At 59.3% G+C, this 26,631-nt stretch overlaps 1 protein-coding gene across 8 annotated transcripts; it reads left to right on the plus strand.

Moving 5' to 3' along the window:
• Positions 1-4,528: 4,528 nt before the first annotated feature.
• Positions 4,529-26,627, plus strand: SNED1 (sushi, nidogen and EGF like domains 1). Of its 8 annotated transcripts, none has more exons than XM_058421906.1 (32): positions 4,529-4,796; positions 7,653-7,940; positions 8,413-8,553; positions 9,247-9,409; positions 10,329-10,454; positions 10,566-10,679; positions 11,436-11,549; positions 11,793-11,906; positions 11,998-12,114; positions 12,365-12,490; positions 12,754-12,858; positions 13,293-13,406; positions 13,519-13,635; positions 14,069-14,185; positions 14,262-14,378; positions 14,542-14,655; positions 14,736-14,909; positions 15,087-15,200; positions 15,815-15,928; positions 16,351-16,464; positions 16,546-16,659; positions 17,243-17,539; positions 19,599-19,782; positions 19,867-19,979; positions 20,451-20,729; positions 21,061-21,205; positions 21,514-21,596; positions 22,335-22,421; positions 22,622-22,738; positions 23,160-23,247; positions 24,191-24,274; positions 24,484-24,520. In XM_058421906.1, exons 1-32 carry the CDS (start codon positions 4,593-4,595, stop codon positions 24,518-24,520), a joined length of 4,335 nt encoding a protein of 1,444 aa, XP_058277889.1. In that variant the 5' UTR covers positions 4,529-4,592. The 8 variants fall into 8 exon arrangements, with proteins under 8 accessions (XP_058277889.1, XP_039929957.1, XP_039929954.1 ...); XM_040074029.2 differs by lacking the exon at positions 23,160-23,247 and adding an exon at positions 24,881-26,627 and having other exon boundaries at positions 4,530-4,796; positions 24,484-24,522; XM_040074023.2 differs by lacking the exon at positions 23,160-23,247 and adding an exon at positions 24,881-26,627 and having other exon boundaries at positions 24,191-24,522.
• The last annotated feature ends 4 nt before the right edge of the window (positions 26,628-26,631 follow it).

Raw genomic sequence — 26,631 nt, forward strand, 5'->3', positions numbered from 1 at the left:
GGGAGTACAGGAGGTGGTTTTCCTGCCTTGTGCTCTTTTATTTTCCAGTCCTGATCCAACAACACCTCCCCTCCTCCCCTTTTCCTCCCCTTTATCCTGGGAAATGAAAACAATTTATTTAATGATGGATCATCCCTTTCTCTGGTCACTGACCTTCTGGGTGAATTTCTGCTGAGCTCGGTGGAAAACTCGAGGCTGGGTTGTGGATCCCATCTGTGGATGGGGGAGGGGGGGAGCTCACCCTCATCCTTCCCAAAATCCACAGCAGCAATCCTGGGGAGCAGCACAGGGCTGGCAGAGAGGGTCCCCACCGGGAAGCCCAGAAGCGGATTTTGCTGCGGGCACTGTCCCTGCAGACCGGGGGCTTTGGGGGCAGAGATGGGGCCCCAGAGCCTTCCCACCCCTTCCCCTTCTCTCCTGGAGCACCCTCGGGGGCAGCCAGTGCCTTCTCCCGGACCCGCTCTGAGGATGGGCTGTGCTGGGGTGCAGCGCCGAGGTGGGAGTGGGCAATGGAGCGCTGATCTCCACCCTGCCGACAGCCCCTGCTGCCCACTGGGGCTTTTTCGGCTCGGGGTGTCTGCGGGAAGGGATTTTCGGACCCGATCAGGGATGCGGCCAGGGAGGCGTGTGGGGCTGCAGCAGCAGCCGGCGGTGAATTCCCGGCCGGTGCCGGGTCCCGTTCCCTGGGGCAGTGGGGGGCAGAGGCAGGAGCACCCTGGGCTGGGGGCGGCAGGGCTGTGTGCGCTGTCAGCACCCGGCACGCACCGCCCCGGGGCCCCAGGCGGGAGCGCTGCCCTGCATCCCTGCCGCTCCCGCTCAACCCCCAGCTGACCTGCGGAGCCGGGATGGAGCGAGCCGGCATCCAGATCCAGCCCCCTCCCCTCCGGCCCTTCATCTGCCACGGCCTGTTGCTCAAAGCATGGTTCTTGTAAAAATGCGTAAATATTTATACAAGAATAATTTAAAAAACATGGTCTGTCAAATAATCAAAGCGGCAGAACATCCGAGGGGCTTTCAGCCGGGTTGGGAAGCCCGATGTCGCTTTCTGACGCTCAGCTGCAGTGCTGGAGGTGCCCGCGGCCAGCCCCAGCCCCGTGCGATGCCGGACTGGCCAATGTGGCTTCGCAGCAAGCTTGGAGTCTTCGTTAAAGCCGGTGGTGAGTTGGCTTTCGCTGCCATTAACCCAGCTGCCTGCTGCAGGAGCCTCAGCCAGGGCTTGGACTTCACCAGGCTCTGGTTTCAGCCTCGTGTCCTGGTTTTGGCACTGTTCCCTGCACTGGGACTGCCCCAGAAGCTGGGGATATCCTTGGCTGAAGTGCTGTGTCCCTGTCCTCCCCTGGGATGTGCGGTGAGGCCAGGGACTGGTGTGGGGAGTGACAGGGTGGCAGCTGAGCTCGTAGGCTGACCCCTTTTGCTACCGGGGCACTCCCTGATAGCATCCCCATCCCTCCAGAGCCAGCAGCACCCTCAGCATTTCAAACCCTTGGCTTTGCAGTGGTGGGGCAAGAGCTTTGGGCCAGGGCTTCCCCCAGGGCAGAGGATTCGTGTCCATCTCAATGGCTGCACATCCCCATTTGTGCTGGCGTCAGCAGAGGCTGGCAGGGCCACAGATCCTTTTCTGCGTCCCGGCGGTGCTGCGTTCCCCCAGCAGCAGTGAAGAGCCCTGAGCTTCCTGGGGGAACAGCACCTGAAGCCCCCAGGGCCATGTCCTGCTGCTCATTTGGGACCCCCCTTAGCAGGGGGAGGGGACACAACCCAGCAACATCCCTGCCACCACGGCTCAGATGACACGTGGCCACCAGATGCCCGGGCCGTGTGGTTCAGCGGGGTCCCAGGGTGGCAGCAGGAGGTGAAAGGATGGGAGAGGGGTAGAGGTCCCCCCGTTCCCATGGCCCTGTAGAGCGGAGGCAGGCGTTGCAGGGGGTTTAGGGGAGCGGGAGCTGGGTGTTGCGGTAACCTCCATCCTCCTGGCTACCCTCCAGCCCCTTCCCACCACCCACATCTATGCGCGTGATCCGCGTTGCTGCATTCTTTGAGCCCGGGCCAGATAACGAGTTCAAACCCTTTCATTAAACCTCAGCTCCCCTCAAACACCCACAACACCTCCCTGGTCTACCTGGCTGCCTCTCCCACCCTGGGGACGGAGCTTCCAGGACTGGTTCTCCCCCACAGGAGGTGACGCTTGTGCCACACACGTGTTTGGCATCCGCAGGGAACGCTCTCTGGGCTTGGCCCAATTAGCTGGAAGGGAGGGGAGAGCCAAATCCAAACCATGTGCTGACCTGCAGTCCCCTCTGCCTGAAAGCATCCGTGCTGAATGCGCTCTGGATCGTTAATGGCTCCCCAGGCCCCTTCCACATGTCCCGTCCCCCCAGCGTGGGCTCCGAGTGTGCTGGGGGGCGGGTAGGGGCTCCTGCTCTTTCCCAGTGGTTGTGGGAGGTACTGAGCTCCACCATGGGGCTCTGAGCGGTGGCTGGGAGGAACTGCCTGTGGATTTGGGGCAGCCCTGGAACTGAGATGCCAGGTAGAGACAGGCTTGGGGTCAGCAGAAGGATCTCTGCCTCCATCTCTCGCTGCTGGAGGTGGTTCTTCGCTGGGGAGCATCTCCAGCCGTGGGTGCCAGTGAAGCTGAGAGTCCAGGATCCCCCTGGGACCTGCACCGTCCCCTCCACAGCCCGACAGCCTCACCAGAACTACCCACTGGGATGGCCGTGGCAGACCCTGGCCCCGTTTTGGTGGCCGTCAAAGAGCTGGGTGCCATAAAGGTGGTGGCAGCAAGGGGCATGTGTTCCTGGAGATGGAGTGGGTGGTGGAGGACAGAGCTCGGCCAGATGCTGTGGAGAAAGGGCTGCTCTCCCCCACACTCCCCCCAGCATTCTCAGCACAGAGCCCGGCTTTGCACTGGCTCCAGCTCCGGGCCCAGAGGAAATGTCTGCAGCTGGGGCCCACAGCTGTTCTCCCTGCTCCATTTACTGCTTCCAATTTAACATCCCGGGGAGCTGGGCTGGACAACACGGGGGGAATATGATGATGCTTTCCTGTGCAAAGCCTGCCTGGAAGAAAATCCTCCCCTCACGCTTGGGATGGCTGCCCTTGCCCTCCCTCGAGGTAAAACATACCAGGGGAAGCCCAGGATGGCCCTTGGGGGTGGTCCTGGCAGAGGGGCAGGTCCTGCTGCAATATCCCTGTGTTCCCTGGAAGCTGAGCTGGTGGCAGGCCTGGCATGGCCTGGCAGGGGCAGGAGGTGGGAATGGGGAGCGCGGGGCTCCCTCTGATGGGTGTAAGGTGGTGGATGGCGACGGCCAGGAGATGGCCCCGCAGTCACTCCGCAAAATAACTGGGTCTCAGCCGCACCCCAGAGGCACGGATTGGCTGTGAGGGAGGATGGCAGTGCCCCTGCTGCATCCCACCGCCGCGTCCCCCGAGGCCGGGGCCAGGGCTGGGGAGTGCAGCCTAATGCCTTCCAGAAATTCAGCCATGAATGGTCAGGGAGGGTAATTCATATCAAACCCATAAAACCTTTATTAGCGTCCTAGGGGAGAAATCCGGATGTGGCTGCTTATTTATTTTGGATTTCTTTTTTTTCTTCCCCCCCCCCCCCCCCCCTTTTTTTTTAACATTTTCTTCCAAGAGATTTTTAAAGTGATAGGGTCACTTCTCTGGGATCGGCAGTAGGGCTCACACAGGGTTGCCTGTTTGGGGAACATGTGGTCCTGGACCAGTGGTGGATGCACTGGCATCCCAGGAGTCAGGCTGATTTTGGGGTCCAGCTTTGGAACCCATCGTGAGCTGATAATTATTCGGAACCATTGGTGCTTTTAGCGGGGCTTCCCTGGGAGTAGCCCTCGACTTTCCTGGGAGCTCAGCCTCTCCCAGTCAAGCCATTTCCCGATAATAAATGTAGGGTGGGTGTGTTTGTTTTGCTTTGGTTTTTATTTTTTTTTTTTCCTCCAGTAAAGACAAAGAAGCCCTTGAGCCTGGAGCGTAACCTAAAACACGGCATTCCTGAAAAGAATTTCCTGATAATATTTTTAGCACCTGGGAGAAAAAAAAAAAAAAAAAAAAAAAAGAAACAGAGGGGGGGGAAGTAGTGGGCGGGGAAAAAAAAAAAAAAACACAAGGAAAAACAAGGAAATGACACAGTTTTTTCGCTGCTCCACGGTTTTTTTTTTTATTATTTTTTAATCTCATCCAGCCCTGTGTTTTCTGGGGGCGGAGGGGGCTCTGCGCCCCCGCGGGGCTCGGGGGGGAGCGGGGACCCCCAGCGCGCGCGGGGAGCCCGCCCCCGCAGCCCCGCCCCCCGCGCGCCGCGCGCCCATTGGCTGGCCACACCCCGATTATGCAAATGAGCCCGGGGGCGTGGCCGGCGGGGTGAGGGCGCTCCGCGCGCCTTGGCGCTGAGGGGCCTCCGGTTCTCGCCGCGCTCCGGGCGATCGCTCCCGGCTCCGGGCGGCAGCGGCCGCCGCCCTCCCCGTGCCCCTTGGATCGGGCGTCCTGCCCCGCCCCGCCCCGCCTCGCCTCGCCCTGTCCCGCCCCCGCCATGCTTCCGTGGCCGGTGCCCCCGTGAGAGGCGAGCGGTGTTGCCGGCGGCCATGCGGGTCCTGGCAGGCTGGGCCGTGCTGGTGGCGTTGGGAGAGTGGCTGTGGGCCGGTGGGGAGGTGCCGCTGGGGGACTTCTACCCCTTCGGGCCGGCCCAGGGCGACGCCGCCACGCGGAAGCAGGACGACGGTGGCTCCGAGCTCCGGCCGCTCTCCATCCCCTTCCCCTTCTTTGGTGCGGGGCACACCGGCCTCTATGTGAGTAATTTCCACTTGCTTCTGCTTGCTTCTTCCCCTTCGCTCCTCTTATTTGTTTCCTCCTATTCCCTCTATTTCCCTCCTTCTAATTCCCTCTTTTCTGTTTCTTTCTTCCTCTTCCCTTCATTTCCTCTTTGCTGTCCTGCTTGGATGAATCCGGCTTTCCTTGGGGGCCATCAGGTGGTCCCCACTTAACTGGAAGCATCAGAGGAGTAGCAGCGTGCCGAGGATGATGCGGTGGGTGCTGGGCTTGGGGAGCATGCAGGACCCCTGGCTCAGTCTGGGGGTCCCCAGCGAGGATCCTTGCCCCACTTCCTTGGGAACGCTGGGCAAAGCCCTCCCCCACGATGGAGTTAGCCTGCGTTACCTGCATACCCACACGCTGTGGGACTGGCCTGGTGACATGCTGGGGGATCCGACAGCGGGGAGCTGGATACATCTGGTGGACGAGAGCTCAGGGTCGGTGTGCTGCGGCCCTAGCGTGGTGGCCCTTGCTGCAGGGAGGGGGTGTCCGTGGGGCTCTGGGTGTGATGTAGAATAAAGACAGCTGCACTTTGAGCTGCCCACTCGGCACATCCGATTCCATTGCCTTTTCCTGCACCCACTGGGCTGCTGGGACTACTGGTGACACGCTCCCTCGCAACCCCTAAGCCACCGGGAGGGGAGTGTGGCCAGAGAACTCAGGTCACGCCTGGCCCATCATGTCCCCTGTAGCTGTGGCCAGAGGGGTAACCCCAAGTGTCTGGTTGTCCATGGAGTCTTTTGCATGGTGCTGTTTTGCATCCAGAAGTGAGATTTGGGCTCCCCATGGTGGTGTCCACCTGGCACGGTGAATCCTTCGGTATCCTGATCCCATCTCCCTGCTTTGCTCTGGGCTTAGTGATGACCCAGACCCAGGTGGCAGAGGAGAGGGCTGAGCATTGCCTTGATGCCATCCCAGAGCTGGGCTCATGTACCATTCTGCTGCCTTGGTTCAGCACGGGGGGTCCTTGGTCCTACCTGGTCATGTTTTTCCCCTGATCAAAGTGCCAGCCCTGCCATCGGGTGGGAGGGATCCAGGCTTGGGGCTTGAGCCACCGTGGAAGGACAGAAGGGGCTGGGAGAAGCCAGGTGACACGATGGTTGTCCCATAGAGGATCCACAGTATAGCTCTATGTCTTGGAGGGGCTGCAGGGATCAGAGGACTGTTCATCCCCTTCCCTGAGCTGAGACCCCACGGCTCTGCAGGGCCAGCTTGCCTGCCCCCAGCACATGTGGCAGGGGCCCTCCTCCCCAGGGAGCTGCTGTCCAGGGGGACTGGCACAGGGCTGGCTTCACCTGGAAACGTCTGTTCTCGAGGGCTGCCTCCAACCACCCCCCTCCTCCTTCACAAAAACCAGCAACAACAAAAAAAGCCCTTCTTGGCTCTGGTTCTCTCCCATCTTGCTTTAATCAAGGGAAGAATGTTCCTCTGCGGACACAGTGGGGTTACGGAGGCTTTGGGAAAACAGAATCCTCTTTCCCTTAGTCACAGTAAGGACTGCCCTGTGTTCAATGGAGGGGCTATGAACTCTCCTCAGGGACTGGGAATCTCCCCCAGGGACTGCACAAGGCTCACCCCACGCCTGGGTGCGCTGGCAGCTGGGGTGGAGCCGTTCTGGTTTCCACATGGCTCCTGGGGATGCTGGCTCCCAGTTCCCTTTTGGCACACGAGTGTGACACCACTGCCTGCCTGCGTGCCAGAGCTGCTCTCTCCAGTTGAGAGCCTCTTGCCTGTACCAGGCCCCCTTTTCCATCCTGCAGCCCAGGGGCTTGCCAGAGCCAGACATTGCACATTGGAGAGCTTGGCTAGAGTCTGTGTGCTCCTGCCTGTCCCACGGTCACTTGTGGGCTGGGGAGCAGAGTGGCTTGGAGCTGACTGGACCGCCACTCGTGGAACTGTGGCAGAGAGGGTGCTGGCAGGGTCTTCTCCAGGGAATTTGGGAGCTCAGGGTGAGAGCATTTCCCTTTGATCCCTGCCCCCTGCTACCTATTCAGGCAGGTAGGGATGTATCTTCACCTTCCTCATTCCCACTGCATACCCAGGTCGGGAGGGAGCACTCCAGGCAGCAACATCTACTATTTCCAGTTTCCTTCCCTGGGCTGAGGCTGCCTCTGCCGTGCATCCGTGGGCCAGCATCCCAGAATAATTGCCCCACTAATAATTAGTTAGTGCTGAGGAACCTCACAGTATCTCACCCTGGGGGTCTGGCATCCCCCACTTTAACGAGAGCAGGCTGCTGAAGCACTGGGGGCTTTGCATGGGGCGGCGGCGCTTGGTCACCTGGCTCACCCGGAGGGCTGTGCTGTGCGTGGAGTGCTGTGCATGCCGGTGGATGGATTGCTGCCCAGCAAGGCTCCTCCCACCCTGGGCCAGTGCCCACATGGGCCAGTGCCCACAGCCCCCTGCCAGGAGGGTCCAGCCCCATGGGCTGCCTGTGAGCCGTGAGGCTGGGGAGCGAGCTCAGGGCCTCGCCCCTGCCAAGAGCAGTGCCACGAGCTGGCCCCACACGCCGGGCACTGTTTGTTTTGTGCGCAGGGCTCCTGCAGTTTTTGCAGCTGTTCCCCTTCCCCTGGCCCGGAGAACAGGGCTGGGTTTGTTCGGGCAGTGGCCTGCAGCCGCGCTCCAGTGAGCAGGCGGCTGGGGCGGGGGGCTGGGGGTGTTGTGGGTGCCGAGGCATGTCTCTGCTTCTAAGGACAGGAAGGGGAAGCGCTCCAATATTTGCAGAAAGGGGAGGGGGAGAGAAAGATGAAATGGAAAGCACCTCTAAAACATGAATTCCTGCTGGTAGCAGGAGCCAACTGTGGCCACCCGTTTCTTTCCCTTCCTCTCTGCAGGTAAATAACAATGGGATCATCTCATTCCTGAAGGAGGTCTCCCAGTTCACGCCGGTGGCCTTCCCCATCTCCAAGGACCGGCGTGTGGTTGCTGCTTTCTGGGCGGATGTGGATAATCGGCGGGCGGGAGAAATATATTACCGGGAGAGCACGGAGCAGCCCATCCTGGAGAGAGCGAGCAGGGACATTGCCCAGTATTTCCCTGAGTTCCCAGGGTTTTCTGCACAGTGGGTCTTCATTGCAACCTGGTACCGAGTCACCTTCTTCGGGGGCAGCTCCTTTTCACCAGTGAGTAGCTGAGGCGAAGCAGCCACCCCAGCCGTGTGCCTTCAGTGTGGTGCCAGACCTTCCACTTGTGGCACGGAGCTGTCAGCAGAGCCCAGCTGACCGTGACGGCTCCATTGTGACTCCTTGTTGTGGCAGAGCGAGAGTGGGCTGGCAACACCAAGCCCTCCTCTTTGTGCTGTGTGGTGGCTTTACGTCACCAGCCTCCTTGGGCAAAAGCGAGGCGCCTTTTGCCTTTCAGATGCTCGATATCCGTATTTTCCCCCATTTTTCCCATTCCTCTGGGACGAGAAGCGAGCTGTTCTAGCTCAGGATCAATACAAGTTAGGATGAAAAATAATTAAACTCTAATGCCCTTGCTCATGGAGGAGGACTGGGGTTCGAGGAAACACCCCTTTGCTGAATCTAGTTTCTGTCACTTTATTTTATGGCTGATTCATCGTCCCTCACTGCTTTCCTCCCCTCTCTGCTGCAGGTAAACACTTTCCAGATTGTCCTCATCACGGATGGCAAGCTTTCCTTCACCATCTTTAACTATGAGTCCATCACCTGGACCACGGGTATGCACGCCAGCAGTGGGGGGGACTTTGCTGGGCTCGGTGGCATCGCGGCACAGGTAAGTGGCGAATGTGGCCCCTGGGGTGCCTGGGTAGCACATCCGCCTTTTGAGCTCATGGCTTCTGTTTGGGTTCCTTGGAGGTGGAAAATCTCCCCCTGCTTGTTTTTTGGTTTTTTTTTTTCCCTTCTTCAGAGTTCTTAAATATCCGTGTGTGCTCTGGCTCCCAAAGCTGAGACCATACAGGGGGTTTTGTTATCCCGAAACCACAGGTCTTTGCCTTGGCTGCTGCTTCATAGTCCCTTTTCCTTCCTAACCTCGGCCTTTAAGAGCAGCTGCCACAGCTAGCACAGCTTTTGCTTGTAGTTTTATTTCATCTCCGTGTGTGTTGTTGTGTTAAAGGGAAAAAAAGCCAACACCCACAGCCGCAAAAACCCCAGTACCCACTCAGATGTGTGAATTTACCGACAGTTTTCCTTGCTTGGTTGCCTGCAGCAGGCAGGATGCTGCAGGTGGAGAGGAAGTGAATGGGATTTGAATCCCCAGGAAGGGACTGAGCAGACCAAGCATCCACTTTGCCCTGTTGTCCTGTCTTGTGGACAGGACTGAGCACTGGCCTTTGGCATGAGGGAAGGGAAAACTGAGTGGTGCCACCAGTGGTGCTGTGTGACAGGAGAGATGAGTCCAGGTGCTCCAGCTGCCTTTTCCCATGCATTAGTGATGTCTCTTTACTCTCTGCCTTTGTCCTTCCAGGCAGGTTTTAACGCTGGTGATGGAAAACGCTACTTCAACATCCCCGGATCCCGCACCGATGACATCGCTGACGTGGAGATGACGACAAATGTGGGTATCCCCGGGCGCTGGGTGTTCAGAATCGATGATGCCCAGGTGCAAGTGGGGGGCTGCAGCAATACAAGTAAGAGGACAGCAGTTAGGTTTACTTAACTCCCAACCCAACCCCACACTGTTCTCCAGCCCCATCTTTCCCTGCCTCAACCCCCACCTCCGCGGGGTGGAAGAGATGTCTGGAAGGGCTTTGGGGAGGGAGGGGACGCAGCTATTCGGGGACTGTTTTCAGCTCCAGCTGTGGTTGGGGATGGCACCCGTGGTGGCCCCAGGGCTGGGAAGGGGAGGAAGAGTTCTTAGTTTAAAGAAGCCTGCGGGGAGTGATGAGGGAGGCTGGGGAGGAGCTGATGTGCACAGTTGGGCCCCTGCCAGCCCGCTGCCAGGCAGGGCATGAGGGGCCAGCACCCTTGGGGTGTGCATGTGTCCGTCAATCCTAGTATGCTGGGCTGAGCCAAGTGGAGGGCTGCTGCGTGCCAGCCTGCCCTGTCGGGCTAGGTTGCCAGGGCCTGCTCCATGCTCCCCACTCCAGGGGTCCTGGCATGTCCCTCACAGAGCTCTTGGTTTCTGGTTCCTCATCCCCGCTTCCCCCTGGCCATGTTTTCCCATTTGTGATCTGTGTGTCTTGCGTTATCGGTGGATTTTCTGTACATGGGCTCTCCCGTCCCCTTTCCCCCTGCCCTGAATGATAAGTGAGGGCATGTTCGTGTCCCCTCAGCCAGTGGAGCACCAGACCTTCTCCCCGCAGCCGGGCTGCAGGCCTGTGCAGCCTCTCCCCCTTGCACAGGAGGAGTAAAACCGCCCCCTGTCCCACGGGAGCCCACAAGGAGCTGCCCCTGCCCCGCCATCAGGCAGGCAGCCCCATGGGCTCCCCAAGCACCCCAGGGAGCCGGGCGGGTGCAGGGAGAGACCCCGGCACTGGTGTGGCTGGAAGGTGGCAGGTGAGCCCTGCCAGGATGGGGGCTGACAGGGGTCACTGCCTGTTCCTCCAGCCTCTGTCTGCCTGACACTGCGGCCCTGCCTGAATGGGGGGAAGTGTATCGAGGACTGCATCACAGGGAACCCCTCCTACACCTGCTCCTGCCTGGCCGGTTTTACTGGGAAGAGGTGCCACGTTGGTGAGCGCTTTGCTGCAGGGAGCAGGTCTCGCTCCCGGTGTCACTGCTGCGTGCTGGCAGTCTGTCTGTCCCTGCCCTGAGCTCCTGACCCCACCCGGGGCTCTGTTTCAGATGTGGATGAGTGCCTCTCCCAGCCATGTCAGAACGGAGCCACCTGCCTCAACGGTGCCGGCAGGTTCACCTGCAGGTGCCCACCAGGCTTCAGAGGCAACAACTGCGAGACTGGTGAGCAGTGTGGCACTTGAAAAAGCACAGGCTCCAGGTTTGGGGGGCACTTCTGCTCTTGGGAGGGCTCTTCAGACCAGGGCTCCTGCAGTAGCTGCTGGGCTCTAGCAGTTTGTGACAGCCAGCTTGGATTTCAGCTTGCTTCAGGCAAAAGAAGTTTTTTTTTCTGGCCATGAGCCTTTCCTTCTGCTGACTCTTCTGAGGGCTTCTCTCAGCTCTGCTGCCAACATTCTTCCACCACCACTCCCTTAGCCAGAAAAGCTGGCAGCCAGTGCTCAAACAAGCCTTGCAGACCGTGCTTTTGCAGGTGATGCTCTGGTCCCAAGTTCTTCAAAGCCAAGGGAGACCCTCCCAGTCCCTGACAGGGGCCATGGTTACAGGTTTCCCCCACTGCTGGCCTCTGCCTGCCAGTGGAAGTGCCGCCAAAGCATTTGGCTCCCAGCAAGCTGCCGCGCCAGTGGAAAAGGCGAGAAGGGAGTTGACTTGTGGGGGAGGAAGGAAGGCGGGGAGAAATGCCCGGCAGAGCTCACTGACATCCAGGAGGTGTGGGGGGATGAAAGAGCTGAGCTTCCTAAGGACAGGTTTTGGGGACAGTCGTGACTGGGGATATGGCCACTGTCTCCTGACAGAAGGTGCATGGGTGGCTCTAGTCTGCTCTGCCTAGGCCTGGTATCACCACGTGTAGAGGGTGCCATGTGCTGGTCCTGCACCTAGGCTGATGCCCCTGCCCCTCTTTTTTTTGATGTTCTTCTGCAGCAGAATCACCATGTGAGAACAAGGTGTGCCAGAACGGTGGGAGTTGCCAGGTGGTGAACAGGACAGCAGTGTGCTTGTGCCAGTCGGGGTACACAGGGGTGGACTGCCAAACAGGTGGGTGACAGAAACAGGTATGGGATGGAGATGCTGACATTTCATACCTTTGCAAGATTCCTGCCCAGTCAGCTTCATTCCTGGGTGTAGTTTTGGGAGGGGAATGTTTGGAATTGCCAGTGGCGCCTATTTTTTTCTGTCCATCACCTTCACCCTCCTGAGCATCATCCAGGCTGGGAGGCACCAGATGAGCTGGCTGTGCTCACACATGACCTGACCACCTTTCCTGGGCTCCCCTTGCAGAGGTGAACGAATGTGAGTCCAGCCCATGCCTGAACGGCGGGCACTGCATTGACCTGGTCGATAACTACACCTGTGTGTGCCTGGAGCCCTATGTGGGACAGCGCTGCGAGACAGGTGCCTGTGCCCCAGGATGACCCACAGCAGGGACTGTGTCCCCCAAGCCCAGACTCTCCTCATGCTCACTTCCTTGCTTTCCCCATACCAGATTCATCTTCCTGCGAGGACCGGAGTTGCCAGAACCGGCAGACGTGCAACTACATCCGCCCTGGCCGCTATATCTGCACCTGCTCCCCGGGTTATTACGGCAGCAACTGCCAGTATGGTGCGTGCCTCAACCAGCCTGGCATGGGAACTGCAGTCAGGGGCACTGGGCAGGAATGGCTGCAAAGGGGCTGTGTCAGTCATAGGCACTGCTGAAACTGGTGGTCAGCGTGTGCAGAGCGGCTCTGGTGCTGCCAGGAGGGAACACCTTCCTGCTTGACCATGCTGGGAGCTCCAGCAGGATCCCCAGGACAGAGGATATTCCAGCCCCAAACTGGACCTGTGCAGCTCAGGCTCCTCTTTCCCCACAGGTGGGCCCCGCGTGCCTGGTGCCTGTCTCTCCCACCCGTGCCAAAACGCAGGCAGCTGTCTGGAGACAGAGCAGGGCTATGTCTGTGAGTGCCAGGAGGGCTACACTGGACAGGACTGTCGAGACCGTGAGTACCAACCCAGGGGACTCACTGGTGGGGTGCAGCATCTCAAGGGGAGCCTTCATGCTCGTGGGTGGGAGAAGCAGCAGCCCTAGAGAGCCTGTTCAGGGCTCTGGGATTGAACAGAGGGTCTGTTCTGCTGGAGGAGGCTGTGCCCTCTGTGTCTGACGGTCTCAGGGCTGCTGCCCGCCTGAGCTTCCCCTGTGAGTGGCATCTGTCAAGGCCGCTTGTCTGTCCCAGCCCACAAGCTCCTGTTTCCTCTCTTGCAGAGCTCTCTGAGGGCTGTGAGTGTCGTAATGGGGGCAGTTGTCTGGAGGGAAATGTCACCGTCTGCCAGTGCCTTCCTGGGTATTTTGGTCTCCTCTGTGAATTCGGTAGGTGAAAGCTTTCGGCCTACTCTGTTCCTTTCCTCCTGGATGCTTGAGTCAGGCAGCCTGTGGGTCAGCAAGGGGACACTGCCCGTGCCTGAGCCTAGCACAGTGCCAGGGGCCCACATGGAATTTGAACCTGGAAATGTTGTCACCTGGTGAGATGGCAGTGCTTCCACCTTCATCACTCCCCCTTTGAGCTGTGCCTCTCCCAGCCTCTGCCTCAGCCCAGCTCCCGTGCGTGGGGAGGGGGTCGCAGCCTTTGTGCACTCCCTTGCTGAAGCTCACTGAGAGTCCAGGCTGGGCATTGCCATTTGCACTGTCATTGCCAGAGGATCTGTCCTCTCACTGGACCCTGCAAAGTTAGGAGACTCCTGTTTCCATGTGGGTGTCCTCCTGCCACTGACTGAAGGAGGCTGGCACTGGCCATGTGTTTGCAGAAGTCACCACGACGCCGTGCAACATGAACACGCAGTGCCCGGACGGTGGGTACTGCATGGAGTACGGCGGGAGCTACCTCTGTGTCTGCCACACCAACTACGGCACCAACCACAGTAAGGCTCCAGGGGATGTGGGGGTGAGCAGGGGGTGCCCTCACTGGCAGGGAAGCTGCCCTTGTACCCCTGGCCCTATGTCCTCGGTGATGCCCTGTGTTTGGCTCTGCAGCGATGCCGTCCCCCTGCGACTCAGAGCCCTGCTTGAATGGGGGGTCCTGCAAGGTTCATGATGACTCGTACGTCTGCGAGTGTCCTCAAGACTTCCTCGGCATGCACTGCGAGAAAGGTACCTCCACAGTGCTCCCTGTGGCCCCAACACCTGGCAGAGGTTGGGAGAAGGGCTTGGATCTTTTTGGGAGACAAACGGTTACTTGCAGAGCTGGAAGTTGGCGCAGGTTTACCCATCCCATTCTACAGGGTAGAGGGAGGGATTGATTGACTCCCTTCATGACACCCAACAGTCGCAGCAGCAGATCCAGTTGTTTCCTGTACAACACCATCAGTGTTGGTGTTTCCTATTTACATACCCTAGCTTCTGCCCTTGGGAGCAGCCAGCTGTCTCCCAGCATCATGCACCTGTTGTCCCCCAAGGCCCAGCGCACCTGCGTAGGTGTAGTTTTTGTGGCGTTGCTGGCCCCAGGATGCAGCTAGGGGTTGGGGGGGGTGCTGGTGGGAGGCAGTGTCTCTGGGTGACCCCGCTCCGGGCGCTCTCTCTGCAGCCAAGCCTCGGCTCTGCAGCGCGGGGCCCTGCCGCAACGGGGGCACCTGCAGGGAGGCGGATGGCGAGTACCACTGCACCTGCCCCTACCGCTTCACCGGCAAGCACTGCGAGATCGGTACAGCCCCCCGGCCCCCGCAGGGAGGAGAGGTGGCGGCTGCCCCGCCAGGCTCACGCCCGCCTTGTGCCCCCAGGTAAGCCGGACCCCTGCGCGTCGGGGCCCTGCCAGAACGGAGGCACCTGTTTCCACTACATCGGCAAGTACAAGTGTGACTGTCCCCCAGGATACACCGGCCGGCACTGCGAGATGGGTAGGTCTGAGGAGGATGTGCCTCTACTTGGGGGTCGATGGGCCTGGCTGTCAGGAGCTTGCTGCTTGCTTTGAGCCCCCTTCTCTGCAACTCTTCCTTGTGCCCTGCTGGAAGGGGAAGGGAGCTAGCTCTGGTTTCATTCCTTGCTCTGCTCTTCTTCCAGTGCCCTCCCCTTGCTTTCTTAGCCCCTGCCAGAATGGGGCTACCTGCGAGGACCTTGGCGGGGGCTATGCTTGCACCTGCTCCGTGGGCTATGTAGGGAAGCGCTGCCAGTTTGGTAAGGGCCTTGCCCTTCCCCTGCCGGCTGGGGCCTTGGAGCGTCTCTGTGGGCCCCATTCATCCCCTGTCTCTCCACAGAGGTCGACTGTGGCATCCCCAGTGAGGTGAAGCATGCCCAGGCTTCTTTCAACTCCACCAAGGTGGGTGCACTGGCTGAATACCAGTGTGAGCCGGGCTACATCCTCAGCCAGCACAACCATCCCCGTGTCTGCCGTGTGCCGGGTGTCTGGAGCGACCCCCCCGAATGTGACGGTGAGGAGTGCTGGGGAGCGGGCAAGCTCTGGGACACCATCCCAGGATGGGATATGGTCAGGACCGTGGTTTGGTGACCCCAGAATATGTACTCCAGTTGTCTGCTGCCTTCCTCCCTGGGATCCCTGTGCTGTGCTCATGCCTCTCTCATTCTCTCCCTTGTTCAAATGCCTTTAGAGATCGACGAGTGCCAGTCGCAGCCCTGCCTGAATGGTGGCCAGTGCAAGGATCGTGTCTCTGCCTTCCTGTGCTTGTGTGAGCCAGGTTACACTGGCTACCACTGCGAGCTGGGTAAGAAAGCATGGCAGCCATGCCACAGTCCCTTCCTCACCCTCCAGACCCTTGGGAAAGCCCCAGTGGATTGCGAACTCCATCGCAGGGGTTACCAGGAGCTGTGTGCTTCGATCAGCCTGAGGCAAGGGCTTTTCTCCCAGGATTCCCAGCCAGCTGTAGGAATTTCCAGCAGGGAGATGCTGCTCCTAGTTGGGGTCAGTGGGCAGCGTGGGAGGTGGTGGGACTCTGGAAGGTGGCTCCAGCCCAGTTCCCTAGGATCTGGCAGAGGACAGTGGTAGGAAAAAGTGGGCTGTTGGAAGTTAGATGAGGGGACATGACACAGGCACTCTATGGGATGGATCTCTTGGCACAGCCCCACACTGCCAGTTGTGTCCCCAGGTGTTCCTGAAGGAATGTCCCCATGCCATGTGCTTTGGGAGCAGGCCATCCCAAAGCAGCCCATGCAGTGGGCATCCAGGAGCAGGGATGTTCCTGGACACTGGGCCTGGGGAAGCAAATGACTTGGGAAGGGTCCATGCCCTGTGGGAGAAATGCTGCCTCTCCAAGCCCCTGTCCCTAGCCACTAGCCATCTCTGTACTGAGCTGGCTCCTCTCTTCCTACCGCATCCCAGATGTTGATGAGTGCCAGTCGGAGCCCTGCAAGAACAGTGGGACCTGCCAAGACCTCCCCGGGTCCTTTGCTTGCTACTGTCCTGAGGGCTTCCTGGGGACCCAGTGCGAGACAGGTGGGGGCTCTCTCTTCCTGGGTCAGTGGGGGGCTGGACTGTGGGCACCAGGACACTGCCAGGGCTGGCGCCGTGCCAGGTGGCTGATCACTGTCTTGGACACCTGGACCCCAAGCCATCACCGGGTTGCTCACCGATGCACCTCCTTGCCTGTAGTTTTGGGAGCAGAGCTGAAACTGCTCTGATGGGGAGGGAGCAAGGAATGAGGTGTCCACCAGTGATGCACTCCCTTTCCAAGGTGTCCAGCCCTTCCAGGGGATGTGGGCACCATGGCGCGCAGTGGAGGATTCAGTGTCCAGCCCAGCTGTGCCAAACCCTGGGCTATGCATCCGCCCTGCTGCCCCCTCGGGGTTCTGTCACTGTTGTTCGTTCGTGGAAGCTGGGAGCTGGCATGCTCACTGCCAGCCTTCTCCCACCTCCAGAAGTGGATGCCTGTGAGTCAGACCCTTGCCGAAACGGAGGGGAGTGTGAGAGCTACGGGGGCTCCTACCTCTGTGTGTGCCCAGAGGGTTTCTTCGGCTACCACTGTGAGACAGGTGAGGCAGGCAGGGCGGCGCAGGGTGGCCCTGGGGTGAGCGGCGCTGCTGACGCTGCCAAACCTGGCCCCTCTCCCACAGCCAGTGACCCGTGCTTCTCCAGCCCCTGTGGGAGCAGAGGCTACTGCCTGCCCAGCAATGGCACCCACAGCTGCACCTGCAAAGTCAGCTACACAGGCAAGAACTGCGAAAAAGGTAAAAGCCCTCAGCAGCGGCGCCAGGACATGATGTGGGGCTTGACGCCAGGCTGGCAGTGCCCACCGCCCACGAGGGGCTCAACACCGTCTGGGACCAGCAGCGCTCCTTGAGGCGGGCAGGGCTGGGGGCTCGCCTTGGGGGGGGCAGCCCGTGCCCCACCAATGCCATGGGTGGGTGCTGGCACGCTGAGTCGCTGCCGCAGGTGCCGAGCTTGGCACCGGGACACGGGGGCCGGATTTCCCCTGCAGCAACGGCAATCCCTGGGATGCCCTCAGGAGGGGAGGCAGAGGCGTCCGAGGGAAGCCTCTTGGCACTGGCCTCCCCCGAACCCCTCGCCCCATCCCGCAGTGGCAAGTGCTTGGCCACCAGTGACCAGGGAATGCTCCTGGCGCCCTGGCTCCTCCTGTGCCCACTGAGCCAGGGGTGGCTTACACCCAGAGAGCCCCTGCCAGGTGTGCCGAGTGAGACAAGCGGGGACCTTGTCCTCTTATCGCCGCTGTTCTGCCGCTTGCTGACAGGGTCTGTTCTCTAAAGATTCATGGCATTACCTCTCCCCTTTGCTTTTGCACACACCCTGAAGAATTGCTGCCACCAACCTCATTAAAGGTGGAAAGGGTGGAGGACACTGGTGTGTTGATTTCTTGGCACCCACCTGAGGACGCAGCTGCCAGGCAACTCATTGACGGCTACGCCGTGACGTACGTATCCCTCGACGGCTCTTACCGCAGGACAGATTTTGTGGACCGAAGTCGTTCTGCCCACCAATTGCGGGCACTAACCTCCGGCAGAGCCTACAATATTTCTGTCTTTTCAGTCAAACGCAACGTGAACAACAAGAATGATATCAGCAGGCCCGTCATGCTCACCACGCGCACTAGTGAGTAGCGTCCCCAGGGGGATCACGGTCGTGAGCGTGCGCGGCCCCTGCAGGTGCCAGGGTTTGTGCTGCCACCTCCAGCCTGCCACCAGCTCCAGCATGGTATCAAACCTGGCAGGTTTGCTGGTGCAGATCCTAAAACCCAGCTGGGGGCCTCTGGAAAGTGCTTGATACAGAGAATCGCTGTTTTCTTTGCTGTGAGTAAAAGGCATGACGCCCTGTGGCTCACCCTGTCCAGGGGCTGTAAAGGAGCTTGCAGTGGGGATTGCTCCTGAACCCTGCTCATCAGGGCCAGGCTGTTCTGCTCCTTGTCACTGTGCCCAGGAGAGTATGAGGGGCCCCATGTAAGGCAGGCAGCAGGGCTTCTGCAATCCCGTGGACCAGTCACCCTGCTATACTGCTGGGCTGGGTGTGGGAACATGCCAACAAGGGCAGGGGCTGTCAAGGACCTCTGCTCCATGGGCAGAGGAAGGGGCACAGTGATCCCTCTGGGGCATGGACAGGCAGAGCAGCTTCGATCCCACTTTCTAGGGCAGGCAGGTGTGGAAATTAAATGCAAACAGGATGGAGGGAATTAGATGTAGGAAAGAAGATGGCCTCTGAGGAGAGGAGAGTGGTGGTGGTGGTAAAGCCCATAAGCCACAGCAGGCTGAGATCAAGTAAAGCCCGGGGGAGGAGCTGGCAGCATAATGCTGGGCACAGCATCTCACAGGGCCCCAAGCCGCAGCTGGATGCTGGGGTCAGGATGGCCACCTGAAGTGTGCCATGGACTTAGCAGTCACTAGTGGGGCTCCCCAGGGCTCACTTTGGGGCCAGTCCTGTTTAAAGTATTTACCAATGTCCTGTTTAAAGTATTTACCAATGGTCTGGACCTAGGGATTTTCTGTACCCTCAGTAAATTTGTAGACAACACCAAGTTGGATGGGAGTGTTATCTGCTTGAGGGTAGGAAGGCTCTGCAGAGACCTTGGCACTCTCAATCAAGGGGCTGAGGACAACAGCATGATGTTCAGTAGGGTCAAGTGTTGAGTCCTGCACTTGGGTCACAGCAACACCCTGCAGCTCCAGGCTGGGGGAGAAGTGGCTCAAGAGCTCTTCAGCAGAAAGGGACTAGGGGGTGCTGATTGACAGCTGGCTCAACATGAGCCAACAGTGTGCTCAAATGGCTAAGAAGGCCAATGGCATCTTGACCTGTATCAAGAGCAGCGTGGCCGGCAGGACTAGGGAAGTGATCATCCCTCTGCACTTGGCATTGTTGAGGCTGCAAGTGCATTCCTTTCTGGGCCCCACACTTTAAAAAGGACATTGAGGTGCTGGAGCATGTCCAGAGAAGGGCAACAAGACTTTTCAAAGGTCTAGAAAATGTGTGAGGAACAGTTAAGAGAGCTGGGGTTGTTTAGCCTTGAGAAGAGGAGGCTCAGGGGGACCTCATTTCTCTCCAAAACTCCCCAACAGGAGGTCGGAATGGTGGAGGCTGGTTTCTTCTGTCACACCTGCAGAGAGGGAGAGAACAAGAGGAAATGGCCTAAAGCCAAGACAAGGGGATTCACATTAGATAGTAGTAAAGAATTTTTCACTCTTTGGGTGGTCAAACACTGAAATAGGATGTCCAGGGAGGTGGTAGAGTCACCATCCCTGGAGGTGTTCAGCAGGCATCTGGATCTGGGTGATGTTGTTTAGGGGTTGTAGTGACGGTGCTGCGAGGATGGTTGGACTGGATGATCTCCCAGATCTCTTCCAACCTCGATGATTCTATGGTTAGGGCCAGGCCTGGGCACTGCAGCCCCTTTGGAGCTGTGGTAGGGGGCTGGGGCAGAGGGCACAGACTCAGGGGTGCTTTGGGTAGCACAATGCCCTGTGGGTGGGCAGATACGTGTGCTTCGTGCCTGCCTGGAGGCTGTGAGGACAGGAGAACATGAGTTCAGTGGGAGAGGTGGCACTGAGCTCTTCCACTGGGGAAGGTGATCCAGATGTGCCGGCAGGACCCGCCCTTGGGGGCGCTTGGGGAAGGGATGGGGCGACCCACGATGACCGCAGTCCTCTCTGCTTGCTCCGGCCAGGACCGCGTCCGGTGGAAGGCTTTGAGATCACGAATGTCACTGCCAGCGCCATCACGGTGCAATGGGCTCTCCACCGACTCCAGCATTCCACTGTCAGTAGGGTGAGGGTCTCCATCCGCCAGATGGGGGACCTGGCAGGCCGCACCGTGGAGCTGAACAGCAGCGTGGCCAAGTACACCTTCCTGTGAGTGGGGTGGGTGGCTGCCAGGGCACAGCTCCCTCAGGCTGCCCCGCTTACCCCTTCCCACCCTACCTTCTTCCTCCACAGGGACCTGCAACCAGGAGAGAGATATATCATCCATGTCACAACGCTGAGCGGCCTGGGAGTGGAAGACCACCCCTCCGAGAGCCTGGCCACAGCCCCTTTTCATGTGTGGACAAGTGAGTGAGGTTCCTTTGCCATCCCGGCTTGGCAGGAAGGCTGTGTGGAGGGAGAGGCGTGGGAGCTGCCAGACTGTCTGGCCAGCACAGCAGATAGGAGGTGTGCAGGCAGGCCTGGGGAGGCCAGGAAAGACACTGGCATGTCCTCCCCTGCCAAATGTTATTCAGTCTCTGAGATCAGCGTGAGCCCAGCTCCATGCATGAGCCCGATTCCTCCCCCGCTGTCTGGCAGCCAGAAAGCAATGGCTGACCTGGGTGCCAGGGTGCAGTGGGGCTCTGTCTGTCTTGGCAAGGACCTAGTGTTGAGCATCCCCTCACTGTGCATCCTGTGGCTGGAGCAGGCTTGGGGCTGGTCTGGGCAGTGCCAGGCTGGGGCCCTGGCACACTTGTGAGGGTCTGAGCGAGCAGGGCAGTGGCCATTCAGGGACACCGGCTCTGACCACTTTCCTCCCCATCCCCTGCCTGCCGCAGGGCCTCTCCCCCCACAAAACCTCACCGCCTCCCACGTCACCGCCACCTCTGTGTCCATGGCGTGGGAGCAGCCGCCCGTTGGCACCATGGAGGGGTACATCATCAACGTCACCACGGCCCAGAGCGTCAAGAGCCGCTACGTGCCCAACGGGAAACTCGTGTCCTACACGGTGCGGGACCTGCTGCCTGGGCAGCGCTACCACCTGTCCTTGACAGCTGTGCAGAACACGGAGCAGGGCCAGGTGCACAGCGAGCCCATCCACCTCTACGTCACCACCTGTAAGTGCTCCCGGCCTCTGCTGCATTGCTGCAGCGCAGGGGAGGCCGTGGGATGACAGGGAAGGAGGGCAGGGGGCAGAAACCAGTTGGCCAACAGAGTGATGAGTGCCCCAGCACTGGCTGTCTGCAGCAGGCTGTGGGGACGAGACACAGGTCCACTGGGATGGGAGGTGGGGGCTGTAGGGATGGCAAAGGGCCGATGCAGAGCTCCAGCTGCCCGGAGTGTGGAGTGTCCGTGTGTCACCTGGCAGCCTGGGGATGATGGGACTGGCTGGGAGGTCGGTTGCTGGCTCACACGGCCTCCATTAAGCCTCATCCTTTGGGTCTGCAGTGCAGAGGGATGGAGCTCCAGAGAGACGGTGGAGCCAAGCTGGGCACCCCCGGGTACTGCGCAACAGGCTGCCCCCAGCTTTCCTGCCCGAGCTCCGCCTGCTGGCAGATCATGACACAGCTGAGGAGCCCTCGCCAGCCCCCAGGTAGGCCCTGCTTCAGCACTCCTGGCTCTCACACTCGGCCCAAGCACTAGGCTGAGCCAGTCCCTTTTCCCAGCTTCCATTCCCAGGTGTGTGCAGGGTCAAGCCATGCTCCTGCTGGGGTGCAGCCTCTTGCCCATCCCCTGGGGTTCTCAGCTGGGCAGGCCCCTTACCCCGAGAGCAGTTCCCCCGTGGGACCTGCACAGAGCCTGATGCCACCAGTGAATGCTTTATGCAGCTGCCACGAGCCCCAGCACACAGAGCCTGGGGGACCTGCAGTGCCCCGTTCCCTTATGGCTCTCCTGTCCCAGGTTCACGGAGCTGGTGGATGGCAGAGGGAGGATCAGCGCCAGGTTTGGCACTGCGCTGGGAAAACCCATCACTCTGAAGACACGTAAGTGCTCTTGTGCCTTTGTGTCCTGCTCCTGTCATCTGCACCTCCCTGCAGGCTGAGGTGGCAGCCAGGCAGGCTGCTGTAGGGCTGGGGGAGCTGTAGAGGAGGGTGGAGCCGTCTCACATGGCCCTGGGCAGGCAAACATCTGCTCTGCTTGTTAGACCCCTGCCCGAGGAGAGGGGTGACTGGCTGGGGGAGCCCAGGGAAGGACCCTTGCTGATGGGAGGCGATGCTGACTGCGGCACAGCTGCCCTTCTTCCCTGCCAGCAGCAGGAGGGGCCTGAGCTGTGGCTCCATAGCCCTACAGTGCAGCCCCTGCCTGCCCAGCAGCCTCAGCCCCCACTGTCAGGAACAGCCTCACACCTGAGGAGGGTGCCTGGGTGAGAAACCCCTCACTAGTCCAGACCTAGTCCTCATTTTCCATCTCTAGAAGACAAGGCATAGAAGTGCCAACCCAAGATACCCTAGAGCACCTGTGAACCCCACACCATGGGGTGGGGAAGGGGCCTGGCACACCTGAGGGCAGCCCTTGGCCTCACTGCACATCCTGGTTCTGTCCCTGCCTCCCCAGGACGCTGTGTCCCACACCCTTCCAGGAGGAGTGAGAGTGTCACCCCAATTCTAGAGATGCCAGCTGGGGAGGGCTAAAGCACTGCCTCAGGCCAGATCCCCTTGGAGGGGCTGCCTTTGGGTCTGGCTCTGGCCTGGAAGGTGACATTTAATCCTCTCATTGTCCAGAGCCAGAGGCTCCAGTGAAGCTGGAGAACACAGAGGTGTCCAGCTGGGACAGTCTGGCACTGCAGCTGCGTGAGGCAAAGAGCAAGAGTAAGTCCCAGGGGAGACCCAGAGCAGCAGGAACCCAGCCCTGGCCCCACAGGCAACGTGCTCAGCACCAGCCTGCCCTCCTTGGAGGCTTGGCAGGCAGCCCTGCCCACCTGCCCTTCCTGGGAGCACCCTGGCAATGCCAGGGGCTTGGCAGGGCTGAGCTGCGGCCCCGGGCTCTGATGGTCGAGCGTGTTTTGCAGGAGAGGGGCAGAACTGCTCCAAGAATCCCTGCAGGAATGGAGGCACCTGTACCCGAGAGGACGAGTCCTACCACTGTGCCTGCCGCCCAGGCTTCAAGGGCCGGGTCTGCCAGCTGGGTGAGTGCCAGGCCGTGCTGGAGGGCCAAGCTCCCTCCTGCAGTGCCAGGCTGGTGGCTGTCCCTGTCACAGGTCCCCTAGGATGTAGGTCACCCAGCACACCCTGCCAGCACCCAGGGGCTCACACAATGCCCAGGCTTTGCTAGAGATCTTTCTCATGCCGGCAGCTGAGAGAGGGGCTGGGCTCTGCTCTGGTTTGAGGAGATATGAGTGCAGGTCTGGTCCCTGCCTTACCCAGGGAGTTACGTAGGCAGTGTGAGGCTGGGGGCTCTGCTTCTACTGCTGGGTCAGCTCTGTTGAGGCCAGCCCTCCAGCATGGCCAAGAAGCCCGGGGGGCCTCACCAGACCCTTGCCACAAGGCACAGGCAGGCAGGGCAGGGATGGGCTCAGTGATAGCTCCCCTCTCCTATTCCCCAAGCAGCCTGCAAGAAGGTGCCACACTCGTGCACACGGCTGTACTCGGAAACCAGGTCATTCCCAGTGTGGGAAGGAGGCACCTGCCACTATCTGTGAGTACGGGTTATGCTCCCCCCTTCCCCTTGTGCTCTGAGCCGGGGACGTCTCCCTGCAGCTCGGCTTTGGGGAAGGGAGAGCGAGCACAAGGCCGTCTCCAACCCCAGCTGGCAGTTGCCCCCTCCCCAGCGCAGGCTGAGCAGCCTGGCATGCCCCTGTGGCTACCCCAGCTGTGCATCAGGGCAGGGTGTTGCTGAAGTGACAGCTCCGTGCTGGTGCTACCCACCCACGTGGCAGCAAGGTTGGATTTGGTGTGTGTGTGAGCCCCAGACAGCAGCAGATCCCATCCAGCTCCTGGCTGCCTCTCCATCTGCGAGCAGAGGGCTGGGGGAGCCCTGATGGGCATGGGGGGTTCTGCTGTGCCCCTGGCCTCCCTGTGATGGAGGCACGAAGGCCTGGCTGGGATCTGTCCTCCAGAACAGCAGGCTGAGCCCCATTCCTGCCAAGGCTGGGTGTCACCGAGACACACAAAGCAGCCACACGCAGACAAGAGGTTTTGCAGAGCAGAGGTTTCTCCATCCACCTCAAAGCTGAGACAGGGCGGAGAGAGAGCCTCTTTGTTTTATTTCTTACTTTTTATACATTTGTGGGTCTAGCAGAAGATTGGCTTCTGCGGTTTTTCACCCCTCAGCCAAGTGGCTAAACCAACTGTCAGTTACAATTGTTTTCAGGTTAGAAATATGCAAACAAAGGACAGAATGAAAAACAAAGGATTTGTTTATGTTACATCTGTGGGAAAAGGTAGAAAACTGCTCTTAATATTGTACAATAACTAAAAAGATCTGACTCCATTTAAGAAAATCAAAAGGCTCAGAAAAACCAGGGTAACAGCTGGGTACTGCAGTCTGGAAAGAAATAGGGAAAATGCCCAGACTTCCCCTCACTCTCATCAAAGCGCATCTTTTGTTCCCTACACTCACGTCTCCACTGTGTGTGTAGGTCCAGGAGAGTCTACAAGGTACACCAGGACATCTGCTACAAGGAGAGCTGTGAGAGCACCGCTTCTGAGAGGACGAGCAGCAGGTACAGCCCGCAGCAGCACACTGAATGCGCTGTCCTGTGATGCTGCACAGGAGGATGTGGCTGGTGGTGTGCCCCGTGGGGACACCCAGGCTGGGGCTGGGCTGCTGGAGGGGCGCAGACACGACCAAGGCTGCCAGTGCCTTGTGCTTGCCTGTGAGCAATGGCCAGGGCGCTTGGGGCTGACAGCGCTGTCCTCCCTTCTCTTCCAGAAAGCCAAGCAACAGTCACACACTGAAGAAGCCGTAGAAGTAAGTACCTGCTGCAGCCCTCCTCAGGGGCAGGCAGGGGCAGTTCTGCAGGGAGTCGGGGAGATGGGTGCAGGCCAGGGCACAACCCTGGTCACGCCGCCGTGTCGAGGGGGTGGGAGGGTTATGGCTGAGGACTCCTGGTTGTGGCTGGGGTAGAGAAGCAGGAGACAATGCTCTGCTTCCCCCTGGCTCTGCAGCTCCATGAACAAGAGATCCCTGCACAGAAAGGGCCGGGCAAAGGCTGGAGTCCTGGTCCAGCAGGTCCTCTCCTCTCTGGTGCACAGGGTGGGAAGAGGCCAGCTGTGGGGCACCTGACAGACTCTGCACACCAGCTCATTTTACTCCTGCTCCTCCACAGGGTTTGAAACAGTAGAAGCTTCGTCTTTCCACATCTAAAGGGCTTTTTGAACACCAGGAAGATCAGATCTGCTCACTGGGTTGAACACAGCAGGGGAGCCTTCCTGCCTGGTGTCAACCTCTCCCTCTCCTCCAGCCCATTAGGGACACGCAGCTGGATCAGCACACTGAGTAGTGCTCCCTTTCCCCCTGCTGGCCCAGCACTGCCTTTGCTGGCCCCCTCTCTGCCTCTGAGGAGCTGAGCACCAGTGCCCCTTGAGGGGGCCAGCCCTGCTCAGCTCCCCCAGCCACTCTGCACAAGCGACGGGCTCCCTGCATCACTCAGGGATCAGCCCAGCTCCTTGCCAACAGCTTCTGCACCAATCTGTTCTCGTAATCCAAGGTTATAAATTACCTATAACCCTCAAATAAAACAGTTTAATGCAGACCAAAAAGCCTTAGCCATCACCTGAAATCTGGCCTCCAAAAATACGCTCTGAGGAGCAGCCTCTGTAGATGAGTTAGAAATGGTGAGCAGCTCCGAGTGGTGAGGCCAGCACGGGCAGTAGAGGAGCATTCCTGTTTCCTCTGCTCTGGCAGGGGCAACTGAGGCAGCTTCTACTGCCTGCCTTTTTTCTTTGCTTTGTAAACAAGCCCTGGTTTTAACCAAATTTCCAGCTCAGAAACCGATAGAGCACCCAAAAAGAATTTTAAGTGCGATCTGTAGGGTGAAGGCTGTCAGCTGAGGCATGCCACCACACTTGTCGTTGCCTCCACAGCGGTGCAGGGCACAGCAGAGGCTTGGCGAGGGAGCCAGCCCCGCATGCCATCCCCTGGCACTGCACCCCGAGTTTGCCTTCCCTGTGGCACCAGTGCTGCAGGGTGGTGTGGAGGAGAGGACCAGCAGCCAGCACTGCGGCAGGGCAGGCAAGGAAAGAACAAGTGTAGCTTAGAAACGTTGCTAGTTTTTGTGAGTTTGTATGACAACACTAGTTAAACATAGATTTGTGTATTAAAGTACACGGTGTATATTATAAATTAACACATACCAGAGATATATCGCAGTTATGGTATAGAGCGTCACGGCCCCAGCACAGTGGGGTTATTCTGGGGGGGAGGCTCTCCCCTCCTGCCGAGCAGCACACAGCTCTCTTGCTCAGCCACGTGTCTCAAGCAGCAGCGTGGAGGATGCTCGCAGAGCAGGACAGCCCCAGGAGTTTCAGCGCTCCTGCTGCCAGCCTATTCCTCCTGGGAGCAGTGTAACAATGCTCAGGCTGGAGGCACAGCTGCAGAGGTTGGGGACAGGGACAATGTGAAGCCACAAGCAGCTCCCCTCCTAGGTTTGATCCCACAGGACAGACGTGCCTTGTTTCCCTCCAAGGCTGCCTGGTTCTGTTCCAGCTGCTGGGCAAGCATAGCAGCCCTGCCTCCCCAGGGCAGGAGAAAAAGCCAACCCTCCCTAGCAGGAAGAGCAGGGCAAGGGGAAACCCAGACAGGAGGGTTTGGAGCTGTGGGCTGGAAGTATTTGCACCCCTGCTCTGTCAGCCACGAGATCAACACTGGCATGGTCTGTGGAGGTGGAGGTGGCCCTGCCATGGGAAAGTTCTGTTTCCACAGGACCTGGTCCCACTGCCAGCCAGCAGAGCAGCCCACAGCCTCCTGTCCCACAGCTGGCTCAGTATGTAATGCAGCCAGAAGGTTTTAACCTAGTCTTGGAAATAAATTAGGAGGTTTTGTTTGATTTTTTTTAATAAAAACACTTTATGGAACCTG

The sequence above is a fragment of the Hirundo rustica genome, chromosome 10, assembly GCF_015227805.2.
Source record: "Hirundo rustica isolate bHirRus1 chromosome 10, bHirRus1.pri.v3, whole genome shotgun sequence".
Taxonomy (NCBI): domain Eukaryota; kingdom Metazoa; phylum Chordata; class Aves; order Passeriformes; family Hirundinidae; genus Hirundo; species Hirundo rustica.